A 26,396-nucleotide genomic window follows, 5' to 3' on the forward strand; every position below is an offset into this window, starting at 1 on the left:
GCAAGAGGGAAGAGAGTACTGGGAGAAGAAAAATCTGAAGGAGAATCTGAGGACAATTTTGAGGAAGCTCTAGATCTCAACATGGATAGAGAAGTTCACAACCATGAGAGAGCTGATGGAAACAATGCCATTCCCGAGAGGAGGGTTCTTGGTTCATACATAAACCCAACCTCTGGGAATTGTGGTAGCAGCATTCAGAAACCACCCATTCAGGCCAACAATTTTGAACTCAAACCACAGCTAATATCACTGGTGGAGAATCATTGTTCATTTGGTGGGAGTGCTAATGAAGATCCAAACCAACATCTCACAAAATTCCTGAGAATTTGTGACACTGTGAAGTCCAATGGAGTCCAGGAAGATGCCTATAAACTGCTCTTGTTCCCATTTTCACTTAGGGACAAGGCAGCTAAGTGGCTGGAATCATTCCCAAGGGGGAGCCTAACAACCTGGGATGAGGTGAAAAGCAAGTTTCTGGCACGTTTCTACCCCCCACAAAAGGTCAATAGGCTTCGATCTGAGGTTCAGACTTTTAGACAACAAGATGGTGAAACTCTCTACGAGGCATGGGAGAGGTTCAAGGATTTGACAAGGAAATGCCCACCAGACATGTTCCATGACTGGGTGCAATTGCATATTTTCTATGATGGACTTTCTTATGAATCAAGGAAGGCTGTAGACCATTCATCAGGAGGTTCATTGAACAGGAAAAAGACTGTGGAAGAAGCCATTGAAGTGATTGAGACAGTGGCTGAGAATGAGTACTACTATGCTTCAGAGAGACACAACACTAAGGGAGTCATGGAGCTGAACCATGTTGATACAATTCTAGCCCAAAACAAGGTGTTTGCCAAGCAACTAGCAGAGCTCACAAGGAAATTAGAAACAAATCAAGTGGCTGCAATACACACACAAGATCAAGAGGAAGTAAGCACTGAAGGAGGTGATTGGGAAGAGACCAACTATGTGGGAAATCAACAAAGGCAACCATATGATCCACATTCCAACACTTACAACCCAGGCTGGAAAAACCACCCAAACTTTGGGTGGGGAAACCAGCAAACCCAACCACAAAACCACAAACCTTACAACCCCAACCAACATAACAATTCCACATACCAAAACTCCAACCAAAGATCATACCAAGCCACACAAAACACTTACTCCCAACCACCATATCATGGCCAAAATAATCAACCTGCCCAACCTAATCCGAACCAACAATTTCAAGATCAATTAAACAGGATAGAAGGAATGCTTGCAAACATGGGTCAGGACATAAGTGAGTTGAAAAGCTTTAGAGATGATGTGAGATCTACCTTAAGGAACCATGGTGAAAAACTCAAGAGGATGGAGTCTCGAGTAGGAGAGCTATCTCAACAGGTCCCCAAGTCAACTGCAGTGTTCCCTAGTGACACAGAAAAGAATCCTAAAGGGGAACAAAAGGGAGTGAGATGGGAAGAATGCAAGGCCATCACCATATTGAAGGAAGTCTCAGAAGAAGAAGGAATCAGACCCTCAGAACAGGAGCCAGAAATCTTGAAGGAAGGTGTGGAAGAAGCTAAGCAGGAAAGTGAAACTGAGCAAGCCAAGGAACTGCAAAATAAAGGCATGCTGGAAACATACCAACCAAAAGCACCATTTCCTCAGAGGTTAGGAGGAGGTGAAAAAGGGAAAACATATTCAAGGTTTTTAGAGACATTTAAGTCTCTCCATATCAATATTCCCTTTCTTGAGATTCTCCAGCAGATGCCTACACATATCAAGTATTTGAAGGAATTGCTGAGCAAGAAAAGAGTTTTGAAGGGAGGACAAACTGTAATAATGAACAAAGAATGCAGTGCCCTCATCAAGAAGGACATAGTCTCTAAGAAAACAGACCCAGGAAGTTTTCATATCCCCTGCATCATAGGGGAAACAAAAATTGATAGAGGATTCTGTGATCTAGGAGTTAGCATAAATGTGATGCCTCTGACTCTTATGAAGAGGCTACAACTGAATGAGGTGAGATCCACTGATGTAATCATACAACTGGCTGACAAAACTCAGAAGCAAGCTGAAGGGGTAGTTGAGAATGTGCTGGTGAAAGTGGGAAATTATTTCTTCCCCACAGACTTTGTCATTTTGGACATGGAGGAAAGCTACCTACACCCTATCATTCTGGGAAGGCCATTTCTAGCCACTGCTAGAGCGCTCATAGATGTAGAACAAGGAGAGCTAATTTTGAGAATACATGATGAACAGCTCATTTTCCATGTTTTCAAACCTGCATCTGAGCCTGAACCAGAACCTGAAAAGCCTAAGGATGATAGTAGCCATCTGTGTTTGGAGGAAAGCAATCCAGCAGCTGAAACTCTGAAACAGTCCTTGGAAGGCAAACAAGAATTGCAAGAGTTAAAGCCACAAGAATCAATAGAAACAGCTCAGAAGGATCCTCCTGGCATAAGGGTCAATGAAGAAATCCTCAAGAGAGAGGGAAGAATTGTAAAGAAATTGCCAAGAGGGTGGAGAAACAAGAAAATTCCCACTGAAGGTTTCTCTCCGGGAGATAAAGTGATATCAAGTCATTATCTGCCAATCCCACCTGGCCTCAAAACCATTCCTTCCCAGCTCCCTCAAGTGTTCACAATCAGGAAAGTTCTTTCTATGGAACATTTGGAAATCATGAAGGAATCAAATGGGGACGTTTCATAGTGAGAGGAGAGGACATCAAGCACTACAATCCACCCTAACAAGGGACAACCGTCAAGCTAGTGACGTTAAAGAAGCGCTTCATGGGTGGCAACCCATGTTTTAGTATCCTTACTCTTTATTGTTTTGCTTTGCATCTAATAAAGCATGGTTTCTTATGCATGAACTTGAATCCTCAGGACAACTGTTGATAAGGTGCACTAAACATTGCATGTAAAATACAATTGGTCTCTAAGTTTGGTGTGCCTGAAGGCACCCCAAATCTTATTCAAATTGTATTCAATCTTTCATTCAAGGTGCACAACCAAACATTAAGTTTGGTGTTCCTCTTTGAACACAGTTAATGAAAAGCAAGAAGTTCCTCTGGATTTAGAAATTCATGACAAGTATACCATTTGCATGTTTTAATACTTTGATTTCAATTACTTTAGGTAGTAAAATTGTTTAGGATCAAAGAGCCAAAGTGACTATGATTTATTAGAATTATGCACATTCATTAAGGACAACCAACATGGATTTCATGTCATCAGGAGACATTACCAAACACTAAGTTTGGTGTCCAGTAATAAGTGTGCATACATACAAGGGTCACGGCTATAAGCTCATGAAGTCAATCATTGATTTACAATTCAAAAAGAATGAAAAACATGTGCAAGTACTATTCATTATTCACATGGACCGAAAAAAATGATAGCAAAGTTGTTTGTTTGTGCAGGTACAAAAGGAAGGATAAGAATGGATGAAAAAGACAAAGGGGGAGGTACGGTGCTTGGTCAAAAAGGGAGTTCACAAGTCTTTGAAACTAACACATGGGAAAAGGAAGTTCTGCATGAAAAGATAGCTACATGTACAACTTAATGCACCCAGAATACTTCCAAGAAAGTGAAAAGCAATTCGTATTTCTCCCTAATTCATATATTTACCATCAAGCCATCCTTCACAAATCACCCTAGCCGTCCATTTTTCACTTGCATGCACTATAAAGAACCACTTGGGGAACGAGTTCCACACCACCAAATCTCCTTCTTGCACATAATCTTTCATCATAGCATAACTACCTCTTGCCGAAAACAACCTCACCACACTTCTAACAACATTTTCTTACTTCACCTTGTCAACCTTAGCTTGTCACTTGCCAAAACTAAAGAACCAATGGCAGCCTCATCTAGCCACAAAAGAAGAAAAGACAAGCAGCCAATGGAGGAGGAAAGGGAATTTGATGCATGGAAATACAAATCAGTTTTCCATGAGATTCAGGCTGAATGGATGAAACCTAAAAGGATACTAGCTGAGATTCCCTTTGACCTTGGAGAGGAGGAGTTCCCAAGTGTTTGGGAGAAGATCAAAAAGAGGAAGTGGGAGTTCCTGACTAAGCCAATCACTAGAATCAACATCAACCTGGTGAAGGAGTTTTATGCAAATGCAGTGAGGGAGGATCCAACCGAAGAACCCACATACAAAAGCTATGTGAGAGGGGTGGAAGTTGACTTCAGCCCCAAGGCAATCATGAAAACTCTTGGCCTGAAAAACATACGTTTCAGCCAAGCAAGTTATGAGGATAGGATGATAGGAGAACCTGACTATTTGACTATTGCTGAAGACCTTTGTGCCATCAGAGCTGAATGGGTGAGAGGAACAAAAGGGGCTCCAAGAATCTTGAGAAGGGGAGACCTAACACCTGAAGCTAAAGGGTGGTATGAAATAGTTAGGAGATCCATCCTACCCACTGCAAACTCTTCAGAAATACTCCCTAAAAGAGCCGTCTTGCTACATTGCATTATGATGGGAGGAGAGATCAAAGTTCATAAACTCATTGCTGAACAGATACAAGAGTTTAGTGAGAAAAGTGACCCTGACTCCTGGCTCCACTTCCCTAGCACCATCATCAGACTATGCATCAAGGCCCAAGTACCACTTGAAGATGCAAGACCTAATTGGCTACATCCTGGAATGGCCATGACTGCTCACAGAATGACTCTTGGCCCAATTGCTCCAAGACATACAAAAGAAGAAATGAAGAAGGGCAACAAGCAGAAGGGGAGCAAGAAGCAGAGCAAGAAAGAGAAGAAGAGCAAGAAGAGCAAGGAAATCCAGAAAGAAGGCAACAAGTTCCCAGAGACCCCATGGATATGAGCAGAATGCAGGAAATCATAGAAGGAATGTCTCAACAATACATGAGGTCTCAAGAGAAGCAAGAGGACTTTCACCTAAAAATGATGGACATGCAAAGGAACTTTGAATCAAGATTCCTAGATCTGCAAAGGGAACAGAATTTACAATTACAGGAATTCCTCAGCCACATAGGCCAACACCAAGATGACAATATCTTGGCAATCAAGGAAGCCACCACTTTGCAGAATGCAAGATATGCAGTTCAAGCTGATTACAACATCAGTTCTCAAATCAAGCTTAACTACATAGGGGAACATCTACACAAGATGGACCCAACATTCCCAGCTTTTGACGAGTATTTCAAGGGGAGGAAAGAAGGAGAAATGAACAAGGCAGTGATCCTTGAAGAAAGAGTGGAAGAAACAATGAAAAAAGCTGGATTCTGGACAAAGCTCATAAGAAAAGACAAAGGAAGTACAAGTGGTCAAAAAGAGGCAAGAAGCAAGAAGAAGCAGGACCCCAAGAATCAAGAAGAACCAAGCAACAAATGAGAGGTGGTCTTGTTCCTTAATAATCAAATAATAGTTTGTGAATTGTCTTTATGAGCTTTCTTTCATTTTAAGTCATTTAAGTTTTATGTGAAATTTCTAGTATGTTTGTCTGTTTACTGCTTTGAATAAAGTGAATGTCTAGATGTTTGGATATAACTTCACCTTCTTAAACAAATGCTTTCCATGCTTGTTCTGTTTCCAAAAATAAAAGAAAAGTTTGAACAAAAGTAACTTGGCTCAATTAGTGACAAATCAAGTAGAATTAAGTGGTGGTATGCATGCTTGATTGTTTAGTCAGATCACTGGAAATTGAGTGTAGAATTATCATTTTTGTGTAGAAGTTTGAATACTGTCTATGGATCTTGATGAATAAATGTCTTTGGCCATGAAAAAGAAAGAAAAAGAAGAAGAAAAAGCCACTGAAAAAGGGCAACCAAAAAGCAAAAAATTGAGAAAATAAGCTAGGCACCAATGGTTTGAACTTCTGAGACAAATGCCTGTGGTGTTTATGTATTAAGGATATGCTTGGATGAATAGGTTCTGAGGAGTGTTTCAACACTTGGTAACTTGGGTTAACTAACCCGGGATTATCAACCAAAAGTCCATTATCAAGAGCAACCTAAATACAAAACATTTAGTCACACAAAGAGGTGCTGGGCACCAATGTCTCAAGAAGAAATGTGAACTAAAATGCCTGTAGTGGATATGTGTAGTGCACTGATAAGAAAAAGAAAATGCCAAAGGCTTGTGCAACACATGACACTGAGCAAACAAGGAGCAAAGGAGCTCTAAGAAAAAGAAAAACAAAGAAGAGAAAAGTGCCAAGGACATAAGAATAACAAGAAGCCATAGCAGTGTTTAATGGATGCAGTGAAAAAGTGATAATCTTGCCTGATAAGAATGAAAAAGTGATGCTGCAACTTTCTGCATAAAACCCTTCTGATGAACTTCAAATGCTTGCTAATATAGCCAATGTAATTGCTTTCTGTTTCATACTTTCTTCTCAAATAACTCAGGACTTGCTTAGGGACAAGCAAGTATTAAGTTTGGTGTTGTGATGCCAAGGCATCTTAGGCTAGTTTCACTAGCATTTTTCTGTTAGTTTTAGTTGTTTTATGCATTTTCTTGAGCTTAAAGTAACCAAGAATGGTTAAATGAATAACAAAGCAATGAACCATCCAAACAGTATGATTTTGATGCAAATTCCATGAGTTTTTAGTTATATTACTTGAATGCTATGAATGGAAGATTTCTCATGAAATTTTGCAAGACTTTGATGCAGTTGTTTGGATGATTTCAGGGAAGAAGAGGCTAGGCAAGGAAGCGACAAAATCAATAAAGGAAGCTTGAATATCACATGTGGAGTTTAAGTTCCAGTTTAAGCTTAAACTGGAACTTAAACTGCCAAAATCATGAAAGCTGAGGAAAAGCTGAAAGTGGCGTTTAACCTCCAGTTTAACCTTAAACTGGAAGTTAAACGCCAGAAATGAGAAATGCACCAGGGAGCCATTTCCACGTTTAAGCTCCAGTTTAACCTTAAACTGAAGCTTAAACGTGGAAATGAAGAAAGCAACCCTGGAGGAGAATTTGGTCGAACACGTTTAAGCTTCAGTTTAAGGTTAAACTGGAGCTTAAACGTGGAAATGGCTCCCTGGTGCATTTCTCATTTCTGGCGTTTAACTTCCAGTTTAAGGTTAAACTGGAGGTTAAACGCCACTTTCAGCTTTTCCTCAGCTTTCATGATTTTGGCAGTTTAAGTTCCAGTTTAAGCTTAAACTGGAACTTAAACTCCACATGTGATATTCAAGCTTCCTTTATTGATTTTGTCGCTTCCTTGCCTAGCCTCTTCTTCCCTGAAATCATCCAAACAACTGCATCAAAGTCTTGCAAAATTTCATGAGAAATCTTCCATTCATAGCATTCAAGTAATATAACTAAAAACTCATGGAATTTGCATCAAAATCATACTGTTTGGATGGTTCATTGCTTTGTTATTCATTTAACCATTCTTGGTTACTTTAAGCTCAAGAAAATGCATAAAACAACTAAAACTAACAGAAAATTGCTAGTGAAACTAGCCTAAGATGCCTTGGCATCACAACACCAAACTTAATACTTGCTTGTCCCTAAGCAAGTCCTGAGTTATTTGAGAAGAAAGTATGAAACAGAAAGCAATTACATTGGCTATATTAGCAAGCATTTGAAGTTCATCAGAAGGGTTTTATGCAGAAAGTTGCAGCATCACTTTTTCATTCTTATCAGGCAAGATTATCACTTTTTCACTGCATCCATTAAACACTGCTATGGCTTCTTGTTATTCTTATGTCCTTGGCACTTTTCTCTTCTTTGTTTTTCTTTTTCTTAGAGCTCCTTTGCTCCTTGTTTGCTCAGTGTAATGTGTTGCACAAGCCTTTGGCATTTTCTTTTTCTTATCAGTGCACTACACATATCCACTACAGGCATTTTAGTTCACATTTCTTCTTGAGACATTGGTGCCCAGCACCTCTTTGTGTGACTAAATGTTTTGTATTTAGGTTGCTCTTGATAATGGACTTTTGGTTGATAATCCCGGGTTAGTTAACCCAAGTTACCAAGTGTTGAAACACTCCTCAGAATCTATTCATCCAAGCATATCCTTAATACATAAACACCACAGGCATTTGTCTCAGAAGTTCAAACCATTGGTGCCTAGCTTATTTTCTCAATTTTTTTGCTTTTTGGTTGCCCTTTTTCAGTGGCTTTTTCTTCTTCTTTTTCTTTCTTTTTCATGGCCAAAGACATTTATTCATCAAGATCCATAGACAGTATTCAAACTTCTACACAAAAATGATAATTCTACACTCAATTTCCAGTGATCTGACTAAACAATCAAGCATGCATACCACCACTTAATTCTACTTGATTTGTCACTAATTGAGCCAAGTTACTTTTGTTCAAACTTTTCTTTTATTTTTGGAAACAGAACAAGCATGGAAAGCATTTGTTTAAGAAGGTGAAGTTATATCCAAACATCTAGACATTCACTTTATTCAAAGCAGTAAACAGACAAACATACTAGAAATTTCACATAAAACTTAAATGACTTAAAATGAAAGAAAGCTCATAAAGACAATTCACAAACTATTATTTGATTATTAAGGAACAAGACCACCTCTCATTTGTTGCTTGGTTCTTCTTGATTCTTGGGGTCCTGCTTCTTCTTGCTTCTTGCCTCTTTTTGACCACTTGTACTTCCTTTGTCTTTTCTTATGAGCTTTGTCCAGAATCCAGCCTTTTTCATTGTTTCTTCCACTCTTTCTTCAAGGATCACTGCCTTGTTCATTTCTCCTTCTTTCCTCCCCTTGAAATACTCGTCAAAAGCTGGGAATGCTGGGTCCATCTTGTGTAGATGTTCCCCTATGTAGTTAAGCTTGATTTGAGAACTGATGTTGTAATCAGCTTGAACTGCATATCTTGCATTCTGCAAAGTGGTGGCTTCCTTGATTGCCAAGATATTGTCATCTTGGTGTTGGCCTATGTGGCTGAGGGATTCCTGTAATTGTAAATTCTGTTCCCTTTGCAGATCTAGGAATCTTGATTCAAAGTTCCTTTGCATGTCCATCATTTTTAGGTGAAAGTCCTCTTGCTTCTCTTGAGACCTCATGTATTGTTGAGACATTCCTTCTATGATTTTCTGCATTCTGCTCATATCCATGGGGTCTCTGGGAACTTGTTGCCTTCTTTCTGGATTTCCTTGCTCTTCTTGCTCTTCTTCTCTTTCTTGCTCTGCTTCTTGCTCCCCTTCTGCTTGTTGCCCTTCTTCATTTCTTCTTTTTGTATGTCTTGGAGCAATTGGGCCAAGAGTCATTCTGTGAGCAGTCATGGCCATTCCAGGATGTAGCCAATTAGGTCTTGCATCTTCAAGTGGTACTTGGGCCTTGATGCATAGTCCGATGATGGTGCTAGGGAAGTGGAGCCAGGAGTCAGGGTCACTTTTCTCACTAAACTCTTGTATCTGTTCAGCAATGAGTTTATGAACTTTGATCTCTCCTCCCATCATAATGCAATGTAGCAAGACGGCTCTTTTAGGGAGTATTTCTGAAGAGTTTGCAGTGGGTAGGATGGATCTCCTAACTATTTCATACCACCCTTTAGCTTCAGGTGTTAGGTCTCCCCTTCTCAAGATTCTTGGAGCCCCTTTTGTTCCTCTCACCCATTCAGCTCTGATGGCACAAAGGTCTTCAGCAATAGTCAAATAGTCAGGTTCTCCTATCATCCTATCCTCATAACTTGCTTGGCTGAAACGTATGTTTTTCAGGCCAAGAATTTTCATGATTGCCTTGGGGCTGAAGTCAACTTCCACCCCTCTCACATAGCTTTTGTATGTGGGTTCCTCGGTTGGATCCTCCCTCACTGCATTTGCATAAAACTCCTTCACCAGGTTGATGTTGATTCTAGTGATTGGCTTAGTCAGGAGCTCCCACTTCCTCTTTTTGATCTTCTCCCAAACACTTGGGAACTCCTCCTCTCCAAGGTCAAAGGGAACCTCAGCTAGTATCCTTTTAGGTTTCATCCATTCAGCCTGAATCTCATGGAAAACTGATTTGTATTTCCATGCATCAAATTCCCTTTCCTCCTCCATTGGCTGCTTGTCTTTTCTTCTTTTGTGGCTAGATGAGGCTGCCATTGGTTCTTTAGTTTTGGCAAGTGACAAGCTAAGGTTGACAAGGTGAAGTAAGAAAATGTTGTTAGAAGTGTGGTGAGGTTGTTTTCGGCAAGAGGTAGTTATGCTATGATGAAAGAATATGTGCAAGAAGGAGATTTGGTGGTGTGGAACTCGTTCCCCAAGTGGTTCTTTATAGTGCATGCAAGTGAAAAATGGACGGCTAGGGTGATTTGTGAAGGATGGCTTGATGGTAAATATATTAATTAGGGAGAAAGATGAATTGCTTTCACTTTCTTGGAAGTATTCTGGGTGCATTAAGTTGTACATGTAGCTATCTTTTCATGCAGAACTTCCTTTTCCCATGTGTTAGTTTCAAAGACTTGTGAACTCCCTTTTTGACCAAGCACCGTACCTCCCCCTTTGTCTTTTTCATCCATTCTTATCCTTCCTTTTGTACCTGCACAAACAAACAACTTTGCTATCATTTTTTTCGGTCCATGTGAATAATGAATAGTACTTGCACATGTTTTTCATTCTTTTTGAATTGTAAATCAATGATTGACTTCATGAGCTTATAGCCGTGACCCTTGTATGTATGCACACTTATTACTGGACACCAAACTTAGTGTTTGGTAATGTCTCCTGATGACATGAAATCCATGTTGGTTGTCCTTAATGAATGTGCATAATTCTAATAAATCATAGTCACTTTGGCTCTTTGATCCTAAACAATTTTACTACCTAAAGTAATTGAAATCAAAGTATTAAAACATGCAAATGGTATACTTGTCATGAATTTCTAAATCCAGAGGAACTTCTTGCTTTTCATTAACTGTGTTCAAAGAGGAACACCAAACTTAATGTTTGGTTGTGCACCTTGAATGAAAGATTGAATACAATTTGAATAAGATTTGGGGTGCCTTCAGGCACACCAAACTTAGAGACCAATTGTATTTTACATGCAATGTTTAGTGCACCTTATCAACAGTTGTCCTGAGGATTCAAGTTCATGCATAAGAAACCATGCTTTATTAGATGCAAAGCAAAACAATAAAGAGTAAGGATACTAAAACATGGGTTGCTACCCATGAAGCGCTTCTTTAACGTCACTAGCTTGACGGTTGTCCCTTGTTAGGGTGGATTGTAGTGCTTGATGTCCTCTCCTCTCACTATGAAAACGTCCCCATTTGATTCCTTCATGATTTCCAAATGTTCCATAGAAAGAACTTTTCTGATTGTGAACACTTGAGGGAGCTGGGAAGGAATGGTTTTGAGGCCAGGTGGGATTGGCAGATAATGACTTGATATCACTTTATCTCCCGGAGAGAAACCTTCAGTGGGAATTTTCTTGTTTCTCCACCCTCTTGGCAATTTCTTTACAATTCTTCCCTCTCTCTTGAGGATTTCTTCATTGACCCTTATGCCAGGAGGATCCTTCTGAGCTGTTTCTATTGATTCTTGTGGCTTTAACTCTTGCAATTCTTGTTTGCCTTCCAAGGACTGTTTCAGAGTTTCAGCTGCTGGATTGCTTTCCTCCAAACACAGATGGCTACTATCATCCTTAGGCTTTTCAGGTTCTGGTTCAGGCTCAGATGCAGGTTTGAAAACATGGAAAATGAGCTGTTCATCATGTATTCTCAAAATTAGCTCTCCTTGTTCTACATCTATGAGCGCTCTAGCAGTGGCTAGAAATGGCCTTCCCAGAATGATAGGGTGTAGGTAGCTTTCCTCCATGTCCAAAATGACAAAGTCTGTGGGGAAGAAATAATTTCCCACTTTCACCAGCACATTCTCAACTACCCCTTCAGCTTGCTTCTGAGTTTTGTCAGCCAGTTGTATGATTACATCAGTGGATCTCACCTCATTCAGTTGTAGCCTCTTCATAAGAGTCAGAGACATCACATTTATGCTAACTCCTAGATCACAGAATCCTCTGTCAATTTTTGTTTCCCCTATGATGCAGGGGATATGAAAACTTCCTGGGTCTGTTTTCTTAGAGACTATGTCCTTCTTGATGAGGGCACTGCATTCTTTGTTCATTATTACAGTTTGTCCTCCCTTCAAAACTCTTTTCTTGCTCAGCAATTCCTTCAAATACTTGATATGTGTAGGCATCTGCTGGAGAATTTCAAGAAAGAGAATATTGATATGGAGAGACTTAAATGTCTCTAAAAACCTTGAATATGTTTTCCCTTTTTCACCTCCTCCTAACCTCTGAGGAAATGGTGCTTTTGGTTGGTATGTTTCCAGCATGCCTTTATTTTGCAGTTCCTTGGCTTGCTCAGTTTCACTTTCCTGCTTAGCTTCTTCCACACCTTCCTTCAAGATTTCTGGCTCCTGTTCTGAGGGTCTGATTCCTTCTTCTTCTGAGGCTTCCTTCAATATGGTGATGGCCTTGCATTCTTCCCATCTCACTCCCTTTTGTTCCCCTTTAGGATTCTTTTCTGTGTCACTAGGGAACACTGCAGTTAACTTGGGGGCCTGTTGAGATAGCTCTCCTACTCGAGACTCCATCCTCTTGAGTTTTTCACCATGGTTCCTTAAGGTAGATCTCACATCATCCCTAAAGCTTTTCAACTCACTTATGTCCTGACCCATGTTTGCAAGCATTCCTTCTATCCTGTTTAATTGATCTTGAAATTGTTGGTTCGGATTAGGTTGGGCAGGTTGATTATTTTGGCCATGATATGGTGGTTGGGAGTAAGTGTTTTGTGTGGCTTGGTATGATCTTTGGTTGGAGTTTTGGTATGTGGAATTGTTTTGTTGGTTGGGGTTGTAAGGTTTGTGATTTTGTGGTTGGGTTTGCTGGTTTCCCCACCCAAAATTTGGGTGATTTTTCCAGCCTGGGTTGTAAGTGTTGGAATGTGGATCATATGGTTGCCTTTGTTGATTTCCCACATAGTTGGCCTCTTCCCAGTCACCTCCTTCAGTGCTTACTTCCTCTTGATCTTGTGTGTGTATTGCAGCCACTTGATTTGTTTCTAATTTCCTGGTGAGCTCTGCTAGTTGCTTGGCAAACACCTTGTTTTGGGCTAGAATTATATCAACATGGTTCAGCTCCATGACTCCCTTAGTGTTGTGTCTCTCTGAAGCATAGTAGTACTCATTCTCAGCCACTGTCTCAATCACTTCAATGGCTTCTTCCACAGTCTTTTTCCTGTTCAATGAACCTCCTGATGAATGGTCTACAGCCTTCCTTGATTCATAAGAAAGTCCATCATAGAAAATATGCAATTGCACCCAGTCATGGAACATGTCTGGTGGGCATTTCCTTGTCAAATCCTTGAACCTCTCCCATGCCTCGTAGAGAGTTTCACCATCTTGTTGTCTAAAAGTCTGAACCTCAGATCGAAGCCTATTGACCTTTTGTGGGGGGTAGAAACGTGCCAGAAACTTGCTTTCCACCTCATCCCAGGTTGTTAGGCTCCCCCTTGGGAATGATTCCAGCCACTTAGCTGCCTTGTCCCTAAGTGAAAATGGGAACAAGAGCAGTTTATAGGCATCTTCCTGGACTCCATTGGACTTCACAGTGTCGCAAATTCTCAGGAATTTTGTGAGATGTTGGTTTGGATCTTCATTAGCACTCCCACCAAATGAACAATGATTCTCCACCAGTGATATTAGCTGTGGTTTGAGTTCAAAATTGTTGGCCTGAATGGGTGGTTTCTGAATGCTGCTACCACAATTCCCAGAGGTTGGGTTTATGTATGAACCAAGAACCCTCCTCTCGGGAATGGCATTGTTTCCATCAGCTCTCTCATGGTTGTGAACTTCTCTATCCATGTTGAGATCTAGAGCTTCCTCAAAATTGTCCTCAGATTCTCCTTCAGATTCTTCTTCTCCCAGTACTCTCTTCCCTCTTGCTTCCCTTCTAAGTTTATGAAGGGTCCTCTCTGGTTCGGTATATGGAGGAGTTGATGTCTCTCCTCTCCTACTTGTCATACAAGAACACAGCACAGGCAACAAACAAGTGAAATACTCTTGGTTAATGGAAGAGTATGGTTAGAGCAGTTGAGGAATTAATTCAAATAGTTAGTGAGTCAGTGAGTTAGTTGCTTGAATTTAAAGGCATAAAGAAAGAAAGCAAGTAACAGAGTGCAGAAATTAAAATTCAACAAGTAACTTGAACTGAATTAACAAAACAAGAAAAATGCTCAATCTAGTTAACTTCCAATTTGAGAATTGTCAATCGAAAACCAATTCCCGGCAACGGCGCCATAAACTTGATGCTACGATTTTAGGAAATTGCACGATCGGCAAAAATTCCTTCCGGCAAGTGCACCGGTTATCGTCAAGTAAAAACTCACAATAGAGTGAGGTCGAATCCCACAAGGATTGGTTGAGTGAGCAATTCGGATTAGAAGTGTGTTCTAGTTGAGCGGAATCAAGATTTAGATGAGAATTGCAGAATGTAAAATTGGCGGAAAACGTAAATGGCAAGAAATTGAAATTGCGGAATCTTAAATTGCATGAATTAAAGAGCGAGAAGCTAAATTGCTGAAATTAAAAAGGGATCAGGGTGATTGCATGAATTTAATTGCAGAATGTAAAGAAAAAGTGGTAGATCAGAAATGGGAAATTCATTGGGTTTCAGGAGATATTGAGATCTCCGAATCAAAACATTTTTATCCCTTCCTCAACCAATGCATTCATTGAATTTTGCTTGGCAATCTTATATGATTGGATCCCAATCCCTTGGCTCACCAATTCTCTCTAAAAACAAACAAATTCCCAATCCCTTGGTTTAAATGTTCATAAGAAGAGATGATGCTCGATCACTGATTATACCACACAGTTTCATGAACCACAATTTGGTAGGATTACATGTCACAATATCCATCCAAACCCCAATCCAATTCACTATGAGAAAGCTTCTCTAGCATGAATCCTCCATTCCTTTCCCAAGGTTCCGAAGGATTCCAATTATGGATAGTTTCTTTCCCAAGACAACTAACCAATGGAATTAGATCGAGAAGCTTTCTAACAAAATTCAAGAGAAAAGATTGAAGAAGAAGATAAAAACTATTATTAATTCATTGAATTACAATAGAGCTCCCTAACCCAATGAAAGGGGGTTTAGTGAGTCATAGCTCTGAATTCAATTACAAAAAGTATGAAAACTAGAAAAATGATCCAAAGTCCCCAACTGACTTAAATTCTATCCTATTTATACACTTTCTAAATTGAGCTTCTGTTGTGTTTCTTGGGCTTTGAGGCCTTTCCCTGATTTCCTTTTGCTTTGGGTTTATGATCCATAATCCTGATGAGGCTGCTGATCCAATTCTGTAACATTCATTGAGCCAACTTAGTGATAATCAAGTAATGACACATGACTCAACAAATTGAAATTCCAGACTCATCAATTCTTCAGGCCCAATCCCATAAACCATGATATTCAATTGGGTTTCATACCAGAGTACGTTTAAGTTAATGTTTGTGCTCAAATGCTAACTTAAAACTGCAATATCTTTGGCCCAGAAACCTTTTCAAATAGTGGCGTTTAAGTTGCAGTTTAAGCTTAAACTGCAACTTAAACGCCAGACACTTCCAGTGATGCCTTTTGTGGAAGCACGTTTAAGTTCCAGTTTAAGCTTAAACTGGAACTTAAACGTTGGACACTCCTGGAGGTGGTATAACTCAAGCACGTTTAAGCTTCAGTTTAAGGTTAAACTGAAGCTTAAACGTGAAAATGGAAGAAAGCAACCCTGGAGGGTAAAGTAGTCGAACACGTTTAAGCTTCAGTTTAAGGTTAAACTGAAGCTTAAACGTGGAAATGAAGAAAGCAACCCTGGAGTGTGAATTTGGTCGAACACGTTTATGCTTCAGTTTAAGGTTAAACTGAAGCTTAAACGTGGAAATGAAGAAAGCAACCCTGGAGGAGAATTTGGTCGAACACGTTTAAGCTTCAGTTTAAGGTTAAACTGGAGCTTAAACGTGGAAATGGCTCCCTGATGCATTTCTCATTTCTGGCGTTTAACTTCCAGTTTAAGGTTAAACTGGAGGTTAAACGCCACTTTCAGCTTTTCCTCAGCTTTCATGATTTTGGCGTTTAAGCTCCAGTTTAAGCTTAAACTGGAGCTTAAACGCCGCTGATAGTTCCCAGCATTATATGGCTTGGCAGTTTAAGTTCCAGTTTAAGCTTAAACTGGAACTTAAACTCCACATGTGATATTCAAGCTTCCTTTATTGATTTTGTTGCTTCCTTGCCTAGCCTCTTCTTCCCTGAAATCATCCAAACAACTGCATCAAAGTCTTGCAAAATTTCATGAGAAATCTTCCATTCATAGCATTCAAGTAATATAACTAAAAACTCATGGAATTTGCATCAAAATCATACTGTTTGGATGGTTCATTGCTTTGTTATTCATTTAACCATTCTTGTTTACTTTAAGCTCAAGAAAATGCATAAAACAACTAAAACTAACAGAAAATTGCTAGTGAAACTAGCCTAAGATGCCTTGGCATCACACGGCTCGCAAGCTAGCCTATGAGACTGAAAGGGCTTGGGGGAGATGTAAAAATAGAGTGGACCTAATGCTGAAAAACTTGGAGAAGGATATGGGCATAGATAGCGAAGAAGGGGCTGAAAACTCTGATTTTAATATCTCTCAGATGATTAATTACTGCTCTTTAATATTGGCACTTTTAGACTCAATTTGATACTCTATTTTGTTAGGTTGGATATTATTAGTACCAAAACCTTGTGACACTTTGAATCTTTTGGGATAATATTTTGCATATTATGTTTCTTTTGTCAAGATCTGTTTTGCAGGAACCCCTTTGATGACAAAAGGGGAGAATAAATTTTTGAAAATTGAAACTGAAAAACAAATGATGACTCTCTCTGAGAGTTCATGATCACCTCTATTACTGATTGATAATGTATGCTAATAATGCATTCAGGTTTATATTGATAGCTGCCATTATTTGATGTTTATCTTGGTAAAATTTGATGTTTATCTTGGTAAAATATGTGTTTACTGTATTTATAATACATTTGACTTACCTTAATAAAATAATTTATGTTAGACTTATCTTTGACAGTTCCTTTGAGTTCTTAATGATTAAAATTGCTATTTGGAAAGATTATATCATGTTTGAAAAATATTTTTTTCTACCAAGATTACTTTGATTTACTGGAAAATATTTTTCACTTAATTTGAACAGCAAGTCTTTTGTCAAAAACAGATTTTGATTATGGTATGATTGAACGGAGAATCAAATTATTGATAACAAATGAGTTTTGTATATCGTTCAAATCTGCTCATAAATCAAACATTTAGCATCATGTAATTAATATACTAAATAACGTTGTTACTTGAGGCTTGATTAAAATGTTACAGGTTAGTGCTTTCCTTGGTAAAAATGGCATATATTAAGGAGGAGCCATGTGACATGTAGAAAAGGGAAGAAATTCAAATCTTCAAAGGGAGTATTCTATACTCTAATCTTTAATTTCTTTTCATTTCAATTTTTAATAATGTTTGTCATCAAAGAAGAGATTGATGAGTTTGAAAAACTCTAATTTAATTTTGATGATGAACAAACATTATTGAAATATTTAATCACAAAAATATTAATTATCATATGTTTGTTAAATGGAGATCAAATTAATAATTTTGTAATTAAATATTTCGATAATGTTTGTTCATCATCAAAATTAAATTAGAGTTTTTCAAACTCATCAACTTCTTTTGATCCAACCTCAAATCACTCACACAAATCTCTCAATCACTACCTTTTAATCTAAACTCTAACATAGAAAAAAGAGAAAGTATCAAAGAGGAGCATAAAATCACTAACTAAATAAAAAAAAGGGTAAAAAACCATAATAAGCCAAGGCAAGAAGTGTGTAACGTAAATACGCCAAACCGAAAATCGTTTCAGCAATAAGCCAAACACTATCTTTATGTAATTCGAACCAAGGTGCTTCGAACTACAAACCTTAGTAAATCGAACCAGGGTGGTTCGAATTAGGGGAGAGGAAGTTTTGACGTAATTCGAACCAAGGTGGTTCGAACTCATCATGCACGTAATTCGAACTGGTCTAGCTCGAATTATTCATTCGAAATCAAACCATGTAATTCGAACCAACCTGGTTCGAATTACCCTTGGCGTGCTCCTTCATAATTCGAACCAAGGTGGTTCGAATTAGGGGTGATTCGGCTATATAAGGAGTTCGAATCACCCTCATTCGAACTATTATTCCTCCCCCCTACCCTACAAAATCTCAGAGAAAACGACCCAGATTCTCTCCGAGGAAGACCTGAACGGAATACTCTGCTCATGGGGACGATCCGGCACGGTTATATCGCTTGGACGGAGTCGCTCATATAGCCGGGGTCATCAACGAGGAGGTTAGTACAGAACTATTTTTGATTCTAGCGGTATTTGTGCCTTAGTGGTTTTGCATGTGGGTTAGATGGTGGTTTATGTTAGTGGTTTATGTAGGTGGTTTATGTTAGTAGTTTATGTTAGCGGTTTAAATTAGTAGTTTATGCTAGTGGTTTAGGTTTGTGGTTTAGGGTATGTGGTTTTATTTAGCAGAATGGTTTGTTGATGATTTATCGTGCTGCTTACGATTGTGGTTGGTTTTTATGCTGGTTCTAACTATGCGGTTCATTTTGTGCGCAGTCCCAGCGATGCATTAGGAGCATGCGGCGGCAGCAGGGCATGCGACTTAATGACAGATACGTTCCGTACTTGCAGATGGCAGGTCTATACCATCTTGCAAGGCTGAACGACCGATGGTTCCGGCTAGACGAGGCCCTTGTCAGTGCATTCGTGGAGCGATGGCGTCCCGAGACGCACACGTTCCATATGCCGTTCGGAGAGTGCACGATCACACTCCAAGACGTGGCATACCAGCTGGGTTTGCCAGTGGACGGCAGTTACGTGAGCGGGTGCTTGTCAGAGTTCCATATATACATCGAGGGTGGCCGTCCAGCCTGGGTCTGGTTCCAGGAGTTGCTCGGAGTTATACCTCCTCCCAGTCAGGTTCAGAAGTACGCAGTGAACTACAGCTGGTTTCAGGAGACTTTCGGTGAGTGTCCTGAGGATGCAGATGATGACGCTGTGCGCCGATATGCCCGTGCGTACATCATGATGTTGTTGGGCACGCAGCTGTTTGCGGACAAGTCAGGAAACCGGATTCACATCAGATGGCTTCCGTACGTAGCGAGGCTGGAGGAGCTGGGTACCTACAGCTGGGGTTCTGCCGCACTGGCTTGGTTGTACCGGTGCATGTGTCGAGTGGTGAACAGATATGTCGTCACGTTAGCGGGCCCGCTTCAGCTACTTCAGTCTTGAATCTTTTGGCGCTTTCCTCGGTTTAGGCCTGCAGGATATGAGGAGTTGAGCTGGCCGTTGGCCTCGAGGTACTATACTAGGCCTTATCTATTTCAATTTGACATACATAACTGCGTATTCATTAATATTCTATTGAAATAGATAACACCTAGTATAGTACCTCGAGGCCAACGGCCAGCTCAACTCCTCATATCCTGCAGGCCTAAACCGAGGAAAGCGCCAAAAGATCCAAGACTGAAGTAGCTGAAGCGGGCCCGCTAACTTGACGACATGTCTGTTCGCCACTCGGCACATGCACCGGTACAACCAAGCCAATGCGGCAGAACCCCAGCTGTAGGTACCCAGCTCCTCCAGCCTCGCTACGTACGGAAGCCATCTGATGTGAATCCGATTCCCTGACTTGTTCGCAAACAGCTGCGTGCCCAACAACATCATGATGTACGCACGGGCATATCGGCGCACAGTGTCATCATCTGCATCCTCAGGGCACTCACCGAAAGTCTCCTGAAACCAGCTGCAGTTCACTGCGTACTTCTGAACCTGACTAGGAGGAGGTATAACTCCGAGCAACTCCTGGAACCAGACCCAGGCTGGACGGCCACCCTCGATGTATATATGAAACTCTGACAAACACCCGCTCACATAACGGCCGTCCACTGGCAAACCCAGCTGGTATGCCACGTCTTGGAGTGTGATCGTGCACTCTCCGAACGGCATATGGAACGTGTGCGTCTTGGGACGCCATCGCTCCACGAATGCACTGACAAGGGCCTCGTCTAGTCGGAACCATCGGTCGTTCAGCCTTGCAAGATGGTATAGACCTGCCATCTGCAAGTACGGAACGTATCTGTCATCAAGTCGCATGCCCTGCTGCCGCCGCATGCTCCTAATGCATCGCTGGGGCTGCGCACAAAATGAACCGCATAGTTAGAACCAGCATAAAAACCAACCACAACCGTAAGCAGCACGATAAATCATCAACAAACCATTCTGCTAAATAAAACCACATACCCTAAACCACTAACATAAACCGCTTGCATAAACCACTCGCATAAACCACCAACATAAACCACCAACATAAACCACCTACATAAACCACTAACATAAACCACCATCTAACCCACATGCAAAACCACTAAGGCACAAATACCGCTAGAATCAAAAATAGTTCCGTACTAACCTCCTCGTTGATGACCCCGACTATATGAGCGACTCCGTCCAAGCGATATAACCGTGCCGGATCGTCCCCCATGAACAGAGTATTCCGTTCAGGTCTTCCTCGGAGAGAATTTGGGTCGTTTTCTCTGAGATTTTGTGGGGTAGGGGGGAGGAATAATAGTTCGAATGAGGGTGATTCGAATTCCTTATATAGCCGAATCACCCATAATTCGAACTACCTTGGTTCGAATTATGAAGGAGTACGCCAAAGGTAATTCGAACCAGATTAGGTCGAATTACCTGGTTTGGTTTCAAATGAATAATTCGAGCTAGACCAGTTCGAATTACGTGCATGATGAGTTCGAACCACCTTGGTTCGAATTACGTTCAAACTTCCTCTCCCCTAATTCGAACCACCCTGGTTCGATTTACTAAGGTTTGTAGTTCGAACCACCTTGGTTCGAATTACATAAAGATAGTGTTTGGCTTATTGCTGAAACGATTTTCGATTTGGCGTATTTACGTTACACACTTCTTGCCTTGGCTTATTATGGTTTTTTACCCCATAGTTTATTCAAAAACTATTCCATAATAATAACAAAAGATTTGTTAATAGATATGATTATATTTACGATGGTCTAACGCTTTTTCAGTCAAACACTTCTACTACTATACTATTATAGCATGACTTCTTTCTGAAATCTCTCACCCATTAAAGGGAACAGAAAGAGAACAAAAGAAGAAAAAGTAGGACAATGAATTGAAAAACAAAGACACCAAGTTTATAACATTAGCTATAACCTAGTAACTATTGATGACTATTTTAGTATAGAATAGAATAGTTATTTGCTTGAATATTATGGTACATTTGGTTTGCATTTTCATTTTCAGCATTTTCTGTTTTCTGGATTCAACAATATAATCAAGAGATATGATTATTTTAGAAATGTATATTACTCACTCCTATTGACTCACCTACTCTCCTTAACTCACCTTCTCTCTTTGACTAAAGCTTATTCATACTTTCTCAATTTTGTGAAGGGGAAAAAGATCTAAATCAAGTACTACTGTACAAAAAGATGAAATAAAAATGATGATTTATATATCTCTACTAAATTCATAAATCACGTATCTCTAAACAAAAATTGTTTCGATTATTTTTTTTCCAATACTCGGAGCTTGTCATGATTTTGACTCATTAGAAGATCCCAAACACAAAAGAAAATTTTTTATTCAAAAAGCCTCATTATTTAAGTATTTTAATTTAGCTTTACTACTCATATAATAGTATTAGTCTGAAGAACACCTAATATTATGACCTAAACACATTTTTTTATTAAAAAAGAATAAAAAAAAGTACTCTGCTTTTATAAGAGCAATAAGTTCAGAATAGAATGTAATAATCACATTTAATTTTCATTACCTCCACAATAGCTTAAAGGTCTTAATCTATTGTAATCTTCTTAGCCTATTTCAAAAAATTGAGACAACCAAGACCCTCCCAAAACAAACTTGATAAATAGTGAACTAACTCACAAGCAATGTCCCACAAACCCAAATTCATGGTGCTCACATCCACAATAAGCAATTACCAAGGTCCTACAATAGATAATCCTCTTTGTGATTATGATTAGTTTATAAATATAAAAGGCTCCTATAACAGTATAGCCTCTGGTACTTCAACATTGAAGATCAATGCGTAGTTTTTCCAATTTCCTTACACAAATGGTATTATTATAAAGAAAGAAGCTAAATTTTCCTTTCAAAAAAACTTCACTTCCATAAACTTTTAGAATTCCAAAATATTCTTCTGCTTCTTTTTTTTTTTTTTAAATCAAGAAGCAAAATCTCTTTATTATAAAGACAAAATATTTAAGCAAAGCAAAGCTTACAGTCAAACTAACATTTGGAATCTAAACTGAATTTTAACAATTGCACAATTGTGGCCCTAATTTTCTGAATTTCCAACAAACAACAAATGATTTACAATTCAAATATAAATTCCAAAATTGTACATTGACCACTTACAATTAATAACATTGTCCAATCTTTTTTCTTTCTGTTAAAGAGTGCATTAACATAGAATGTAAAGACATCAATTGAAAATCATAGCAGGTTGAAATAGCAAGATATGCACAAGATAGACCTACGAATTACTTGAACCAAATGCGATAGAAAAAGGTAAAATATGTGAACAGAGCAATGAAAGCAACTACCAAAGTATTAGTAACAATGCACTTGAATGTTGAAAGTTGCTTTTCATTTATTTCGTTAAGGAACTGACCTTGAAATCAGAGAACAATTGGTCCTTTTTCTGGAATGTGTCCATTAGCCATAGCAACTTCAGTTTCACAAGCTGGAATCTCATCCACTGGAATCCGCAAAACATATCACAAGCAACTTCAGAAGCATATTTTTGACTATTTTGATTCTGTTCACTGCATAAAAGCAACAAACATATCAATGGTGCCCTTAATTGAATTATATATTGCTTAGTCGTAGAAACCCAGATTTTAGCATGATAGTGGATATACAATCTTAATTGCATACTTCAAAATTTAAATACTTTTTGGAACTGATATGAGTTCATATTATTATCAATAATGATGCAAGACTTAGTAAGTAAAAAAGATGAGATCTAAGAAGGGAGAGAGGGACAGCTGGTAATGCATATAATCGGTTCCTTTTGGAAAAAGAGCTAGCCATAAAGGATCTTGACGATCCTTTAGTGTCGAAAGCATATAGTGCAGTATTTACTATTTACTCATCTATCTCCTACTTCCACTCCACTGCAATGAACTTCATAATGTGAAATCCCCATCCAAAGACAGTAATTTCAGGATTAATCTTATTTATCATATCCATGGTAGTTCTCATATTGAAATGGGATGAAAAGGTTGGAAAAAAAAAAGAGGCCAATACTAAAATTTTATAAGAAAACATCACAATGGACTAGAAAAGAGCTGAGAAAACTGTGTCTCTCACAGCAACGAAATGGGAATTTGAAATTGAACATTCAGGAGACACAGAATAAAAACCCAAAAAGCAGAGAAAGAACAAAAGAAAGAATTGTAAGAAAACAGATCAAATATATAGCAACATTTTCCACCAATTTTGACACGCAAAAGAGGTAAATTGAATGGATTTTAGGATTTGCTATTTGTGCAACTCAATTCAATAACTTCAGTGTCAATATCATTATAGCATATAGCAAGATTGGAAATTCTATTATGTGTACTTAAAAACAACAACCATTTATTAATACACAAATAATAATAATAATAATACTCATTTGATTGATAAATATAATTTTAAAGCACAAGATATTTGTTAGAATTTAAGATTGCTTAAAATTGAAAGTTTTAAGTCTTTTTTAAATAATAAATATTATAAATTAAAAAAAAATAGTCAAAATTCAGAGCATATTGCTTAAAATGAGTTTATAGAGTGTGCACATCTTGAATATAATTAGCCTCTGAAGTATTGAGAAAAACTGTACCTAGATTTGAATCTCTGAACTACAGCCCCAGTGCCCCTGAACCAGCGACCCTCTATGTTTTCTGCATAATCATCAAACCGTGATATCCATAACTACCGTCTCTGACCGTCGCAATGGTACTGGGATCCCAGCTTGATGCCACGCCCCCGTGTCCCGCTGCTGCCTTCGTGGTCCACCTCACTGCAACCGATCTCATAACTCTCCTCTTCTTCCCCAACATCGCACTTCCTAGCAGCTGCAGCTACTCCATCAATGTAGGTGTCGATGGTCTGCCTCCTTTCAGGGTTCATGATCATCCGAAGATCTTATTATAATGGTAAAGAATTATTCATCAAATTCTTCTCATTTCTGATGATAAATAAATTTAACTGAATATATTCTGGGAGAAGGAAACCCATAATTCTTACCTTAACACGCTTAAAATGTTCCTCCCGTTGATGCATCCTCTTCACTTTATCCTCTTGCTTTCTCCTTTCCTTCTAACAGAAAATCGAAAAATAAGCATTCTTCACGAAGACCGAGTTCAAAAAAATAATTAAAATTATTCAAAAATACTATGAATTACATAAAAGAAAATCAAATTCAATCTAATGCCTACAATTTCTAGGATACATGAGAAATCCTAAATCAATCTAACCCTACTAACCTCCGAGATCTAATCGAAGATCTTCACCACCGACATCACCAGATCGGAGAATCAGAAGGAAGAGTAATCGAACTTGTAAAGCTAAATATCTTTCACTCCCAGAAATCGGTACTCATCTCTCTAAACCCAAACCTAATAGCACAAGAGCCATAGCAGAAAGAGGTGGTAAATAGTAAAATATTAAATCAAACAACAGAAAAAGATAGTGAAAAAATAAACGAAGGAATCAATGAAAATAGAATGCTCACCAGCCTGAGCAGAGGAACAGCTTAGAAGCGGATGAACTAGAGAAAGGAGAATATGCCATCGAATGTTGTGTCGTGTGATTAATTATTAGCTAAGGACTAAAGGTTATATAAAGAGCAATGAAGTCAAGTAGTCAACCATGATAGCTGGCTAGCTAGATTCTTCCCGATTGTTTCTTCACTTCTTGGTTGATCCTCTTCCTTATTAAAAGTCTCTGATGATAGCTTTGCTTTACTTAAGTGGGCTCATCCCCTTTCATTACACTAGGAGTATACTGGTGTTTCGCTCTGTGATCCTCATTTAAGACATACAAGAAGTACTACAAAATAAAATACTTATTTTATATTTGAGTTTTATTTGTACTTTCCAAAAAAATCCTAAAAAAGTAAGTAAGAAAAAAAATATTTTTTACAATGAAACAAATACTAATATTTTTAATATGAGATTTTCTAATACACTCATCTTTAAAATTGAATAAAATTATATTTGGTTATTGCTTGTTAAAATTAAAACATCAATTTTTTTAAATTGTTTTGGTATGCACACAGTAATATGTGTATACAAAATTTTGTTATATATTTATATAATATTATAAAAGAAATTATTTTAAATTAAAGTGTTAATATAACATAGTTGTTTTTTATTAATAATTTATGTAATTATTCTATTTTATATATAAATAATACAGAACAATACTTTTCAAACATAGCATATAATGTCAAATAATTTTTTTATACAAGTATAATATGATGTGTTTGTTCACTTTGTTTTCAACACAGACAGTATTATCAATATGTATGTGTATCGGTGGAGAGGAGTATAGATTCTCCGTGTCTTGTTTAGACAGGGACAAGTAGTATTACTCTGCTATCTCTGTATTTGTCACGTGAAGTAGTAGCCATTATGATGGGGTATGGAAGCAGCAGAGTTTTGTCTCCAATAATTTGTTTGTAATAAAATATTGTGATGTTAAGTTTTTCGTTGACTTATTGTCTTTATGGGCAAAAAAATGTATGGCTTTGATGTCAATTACATGTATTTTTTTTTGTTTGAAGATTTTTTGGTTTGGTTTTCTTTTAAATTAAAAAATGATTATTATAAATAATAAAGTTATGAGAAAATATTTTATTGTTGGTCAAATTTAGTTTGTTTAACACTAAATATTTAAATAAAAAGTTACAAAATTAACTGAACCAATTAATTTTTAAAATAAATTAAATAGTTTATGAAAATAAATTAATTATTTTATTTTACTTTTTAAAAACTATTGATTCAATAGGCTTAGTTTTTTTTTATTTGCCATTCCGATGCTAAAAAAACTGAATTTGACATAAAATTCTCCATGTCACATATCAATATCATGGTTTCATTGTGTGATCGTATAATTTTTTTTTGTCATAAGTTTTTTTAACTCCACTTTATATCCTAGTATCCACAGGTGAGGCGGTGTCCTATTATTTAATATACCAAATTAACAAAATTGTAAGCTATCCTTGGTAAATTACTTAGGTTAATAGTACAATATGTAGTTAAAGTTAA

At 38.2% G+C, this 26,396-nt stretch overlaps 2 protein-coding genes, 1 long non-coding RNA gene and 2 other non-coding genes across 5 annotated transcripts; 2 read left to right on the forward strand and 3 right to left on the reverse strand.

Annotated features, from left to right (window-relative positions):
* Positions 1-507: 507 nt before the first annotated feature.
* Positions 508-611, reverse strand: LOC130965069 (small nucleolar RNA R71). The gene has a single exon (XR_009081125.1). It is a non-coding gene; the product is annotated as a small nucleolar RNA R71 (small nucleolar RNA).
* Positions 612-13,252: 12,641 nt separating this feature from the next.
* Positions 13,253-13,356, forward strand: LOC130965082 (small nucleolar RNA R71). Its single transcript, XR_009081137.1, has one exon. It is a non-coding gene; the product is annotated as a small nucleolar RNA R71 (small nucleolar RNA).
* A 5,298-nt stretch (positions 13,357-18,654) lies between these two features.
* Positions 18,655-19,308, forward strand: LOC130963473 (protein MAIN-LIKE 1-like). The gene has a single exon (XM_057889585.1). It carries the CDS (start codon positions 18,655-18,657, stop codon positions 19,306-19,308), a length of 654 nt encoding a protein of 217 aa, XP_057745568.1.
* Positions 19,309-19,437: 129 nt separating this feature from the next.
* LOC130963474 (protein MAIN-LIKE 1-like) lies at positions 19,438-24,035 on the reverse strand. The gene is made up of 3 exons (XM_057889586.1): positions 23,966-24,035; positions 22,751-22,904; positions 19,438-20,211 (listed from the first exon to the last, which is right to left on the reverse strand). Exons 2-3 carry the CDS (start codon positions 22,853-22,855, stop codon positions 19,438-19,440), a joined length of 879 nt encoding a protein of 292 aa, XP_057745569.1. The 5' UTR covers positions 22,856-22,904; positions 23,966-24,035.
* Positions 24,036-24,095: 60 nt separating this feature from the next.
* On the reverse strand, positions 24,096-24,675 carry LOC130957878 (uncharacterized). Its single transcript, XR_009077294.1, has 3 exons — positions 24,612-24,675; positions 24,373-24,441; positions 24,096-24,269 (listed from the first exon to the last, which is right to left on the reverse strand). It is a non-coding gene; the product is annotated as an uncharacterized LOC130957878 (long non-coding RNA).
* Positions 24,676-26,396: the final 1,721 nt, after the last annotated feature.

The sequence above is a fragment of the Arachis stenosperma genome, chromosome 2 (genome assembly GCF_014773155.1).
Source record: "Arachis stenosperma cultivar V10309 chromosome 2, arast.V10309.gnm1.PFL2, whole genome shotgun sequence".
Lineage (NCBI taxonomy): Eukaryota > Viridiplantae > Streptophyta > Magnoliopsida > Fabales > Fabaceae > Arachis > Arachis stenosperma.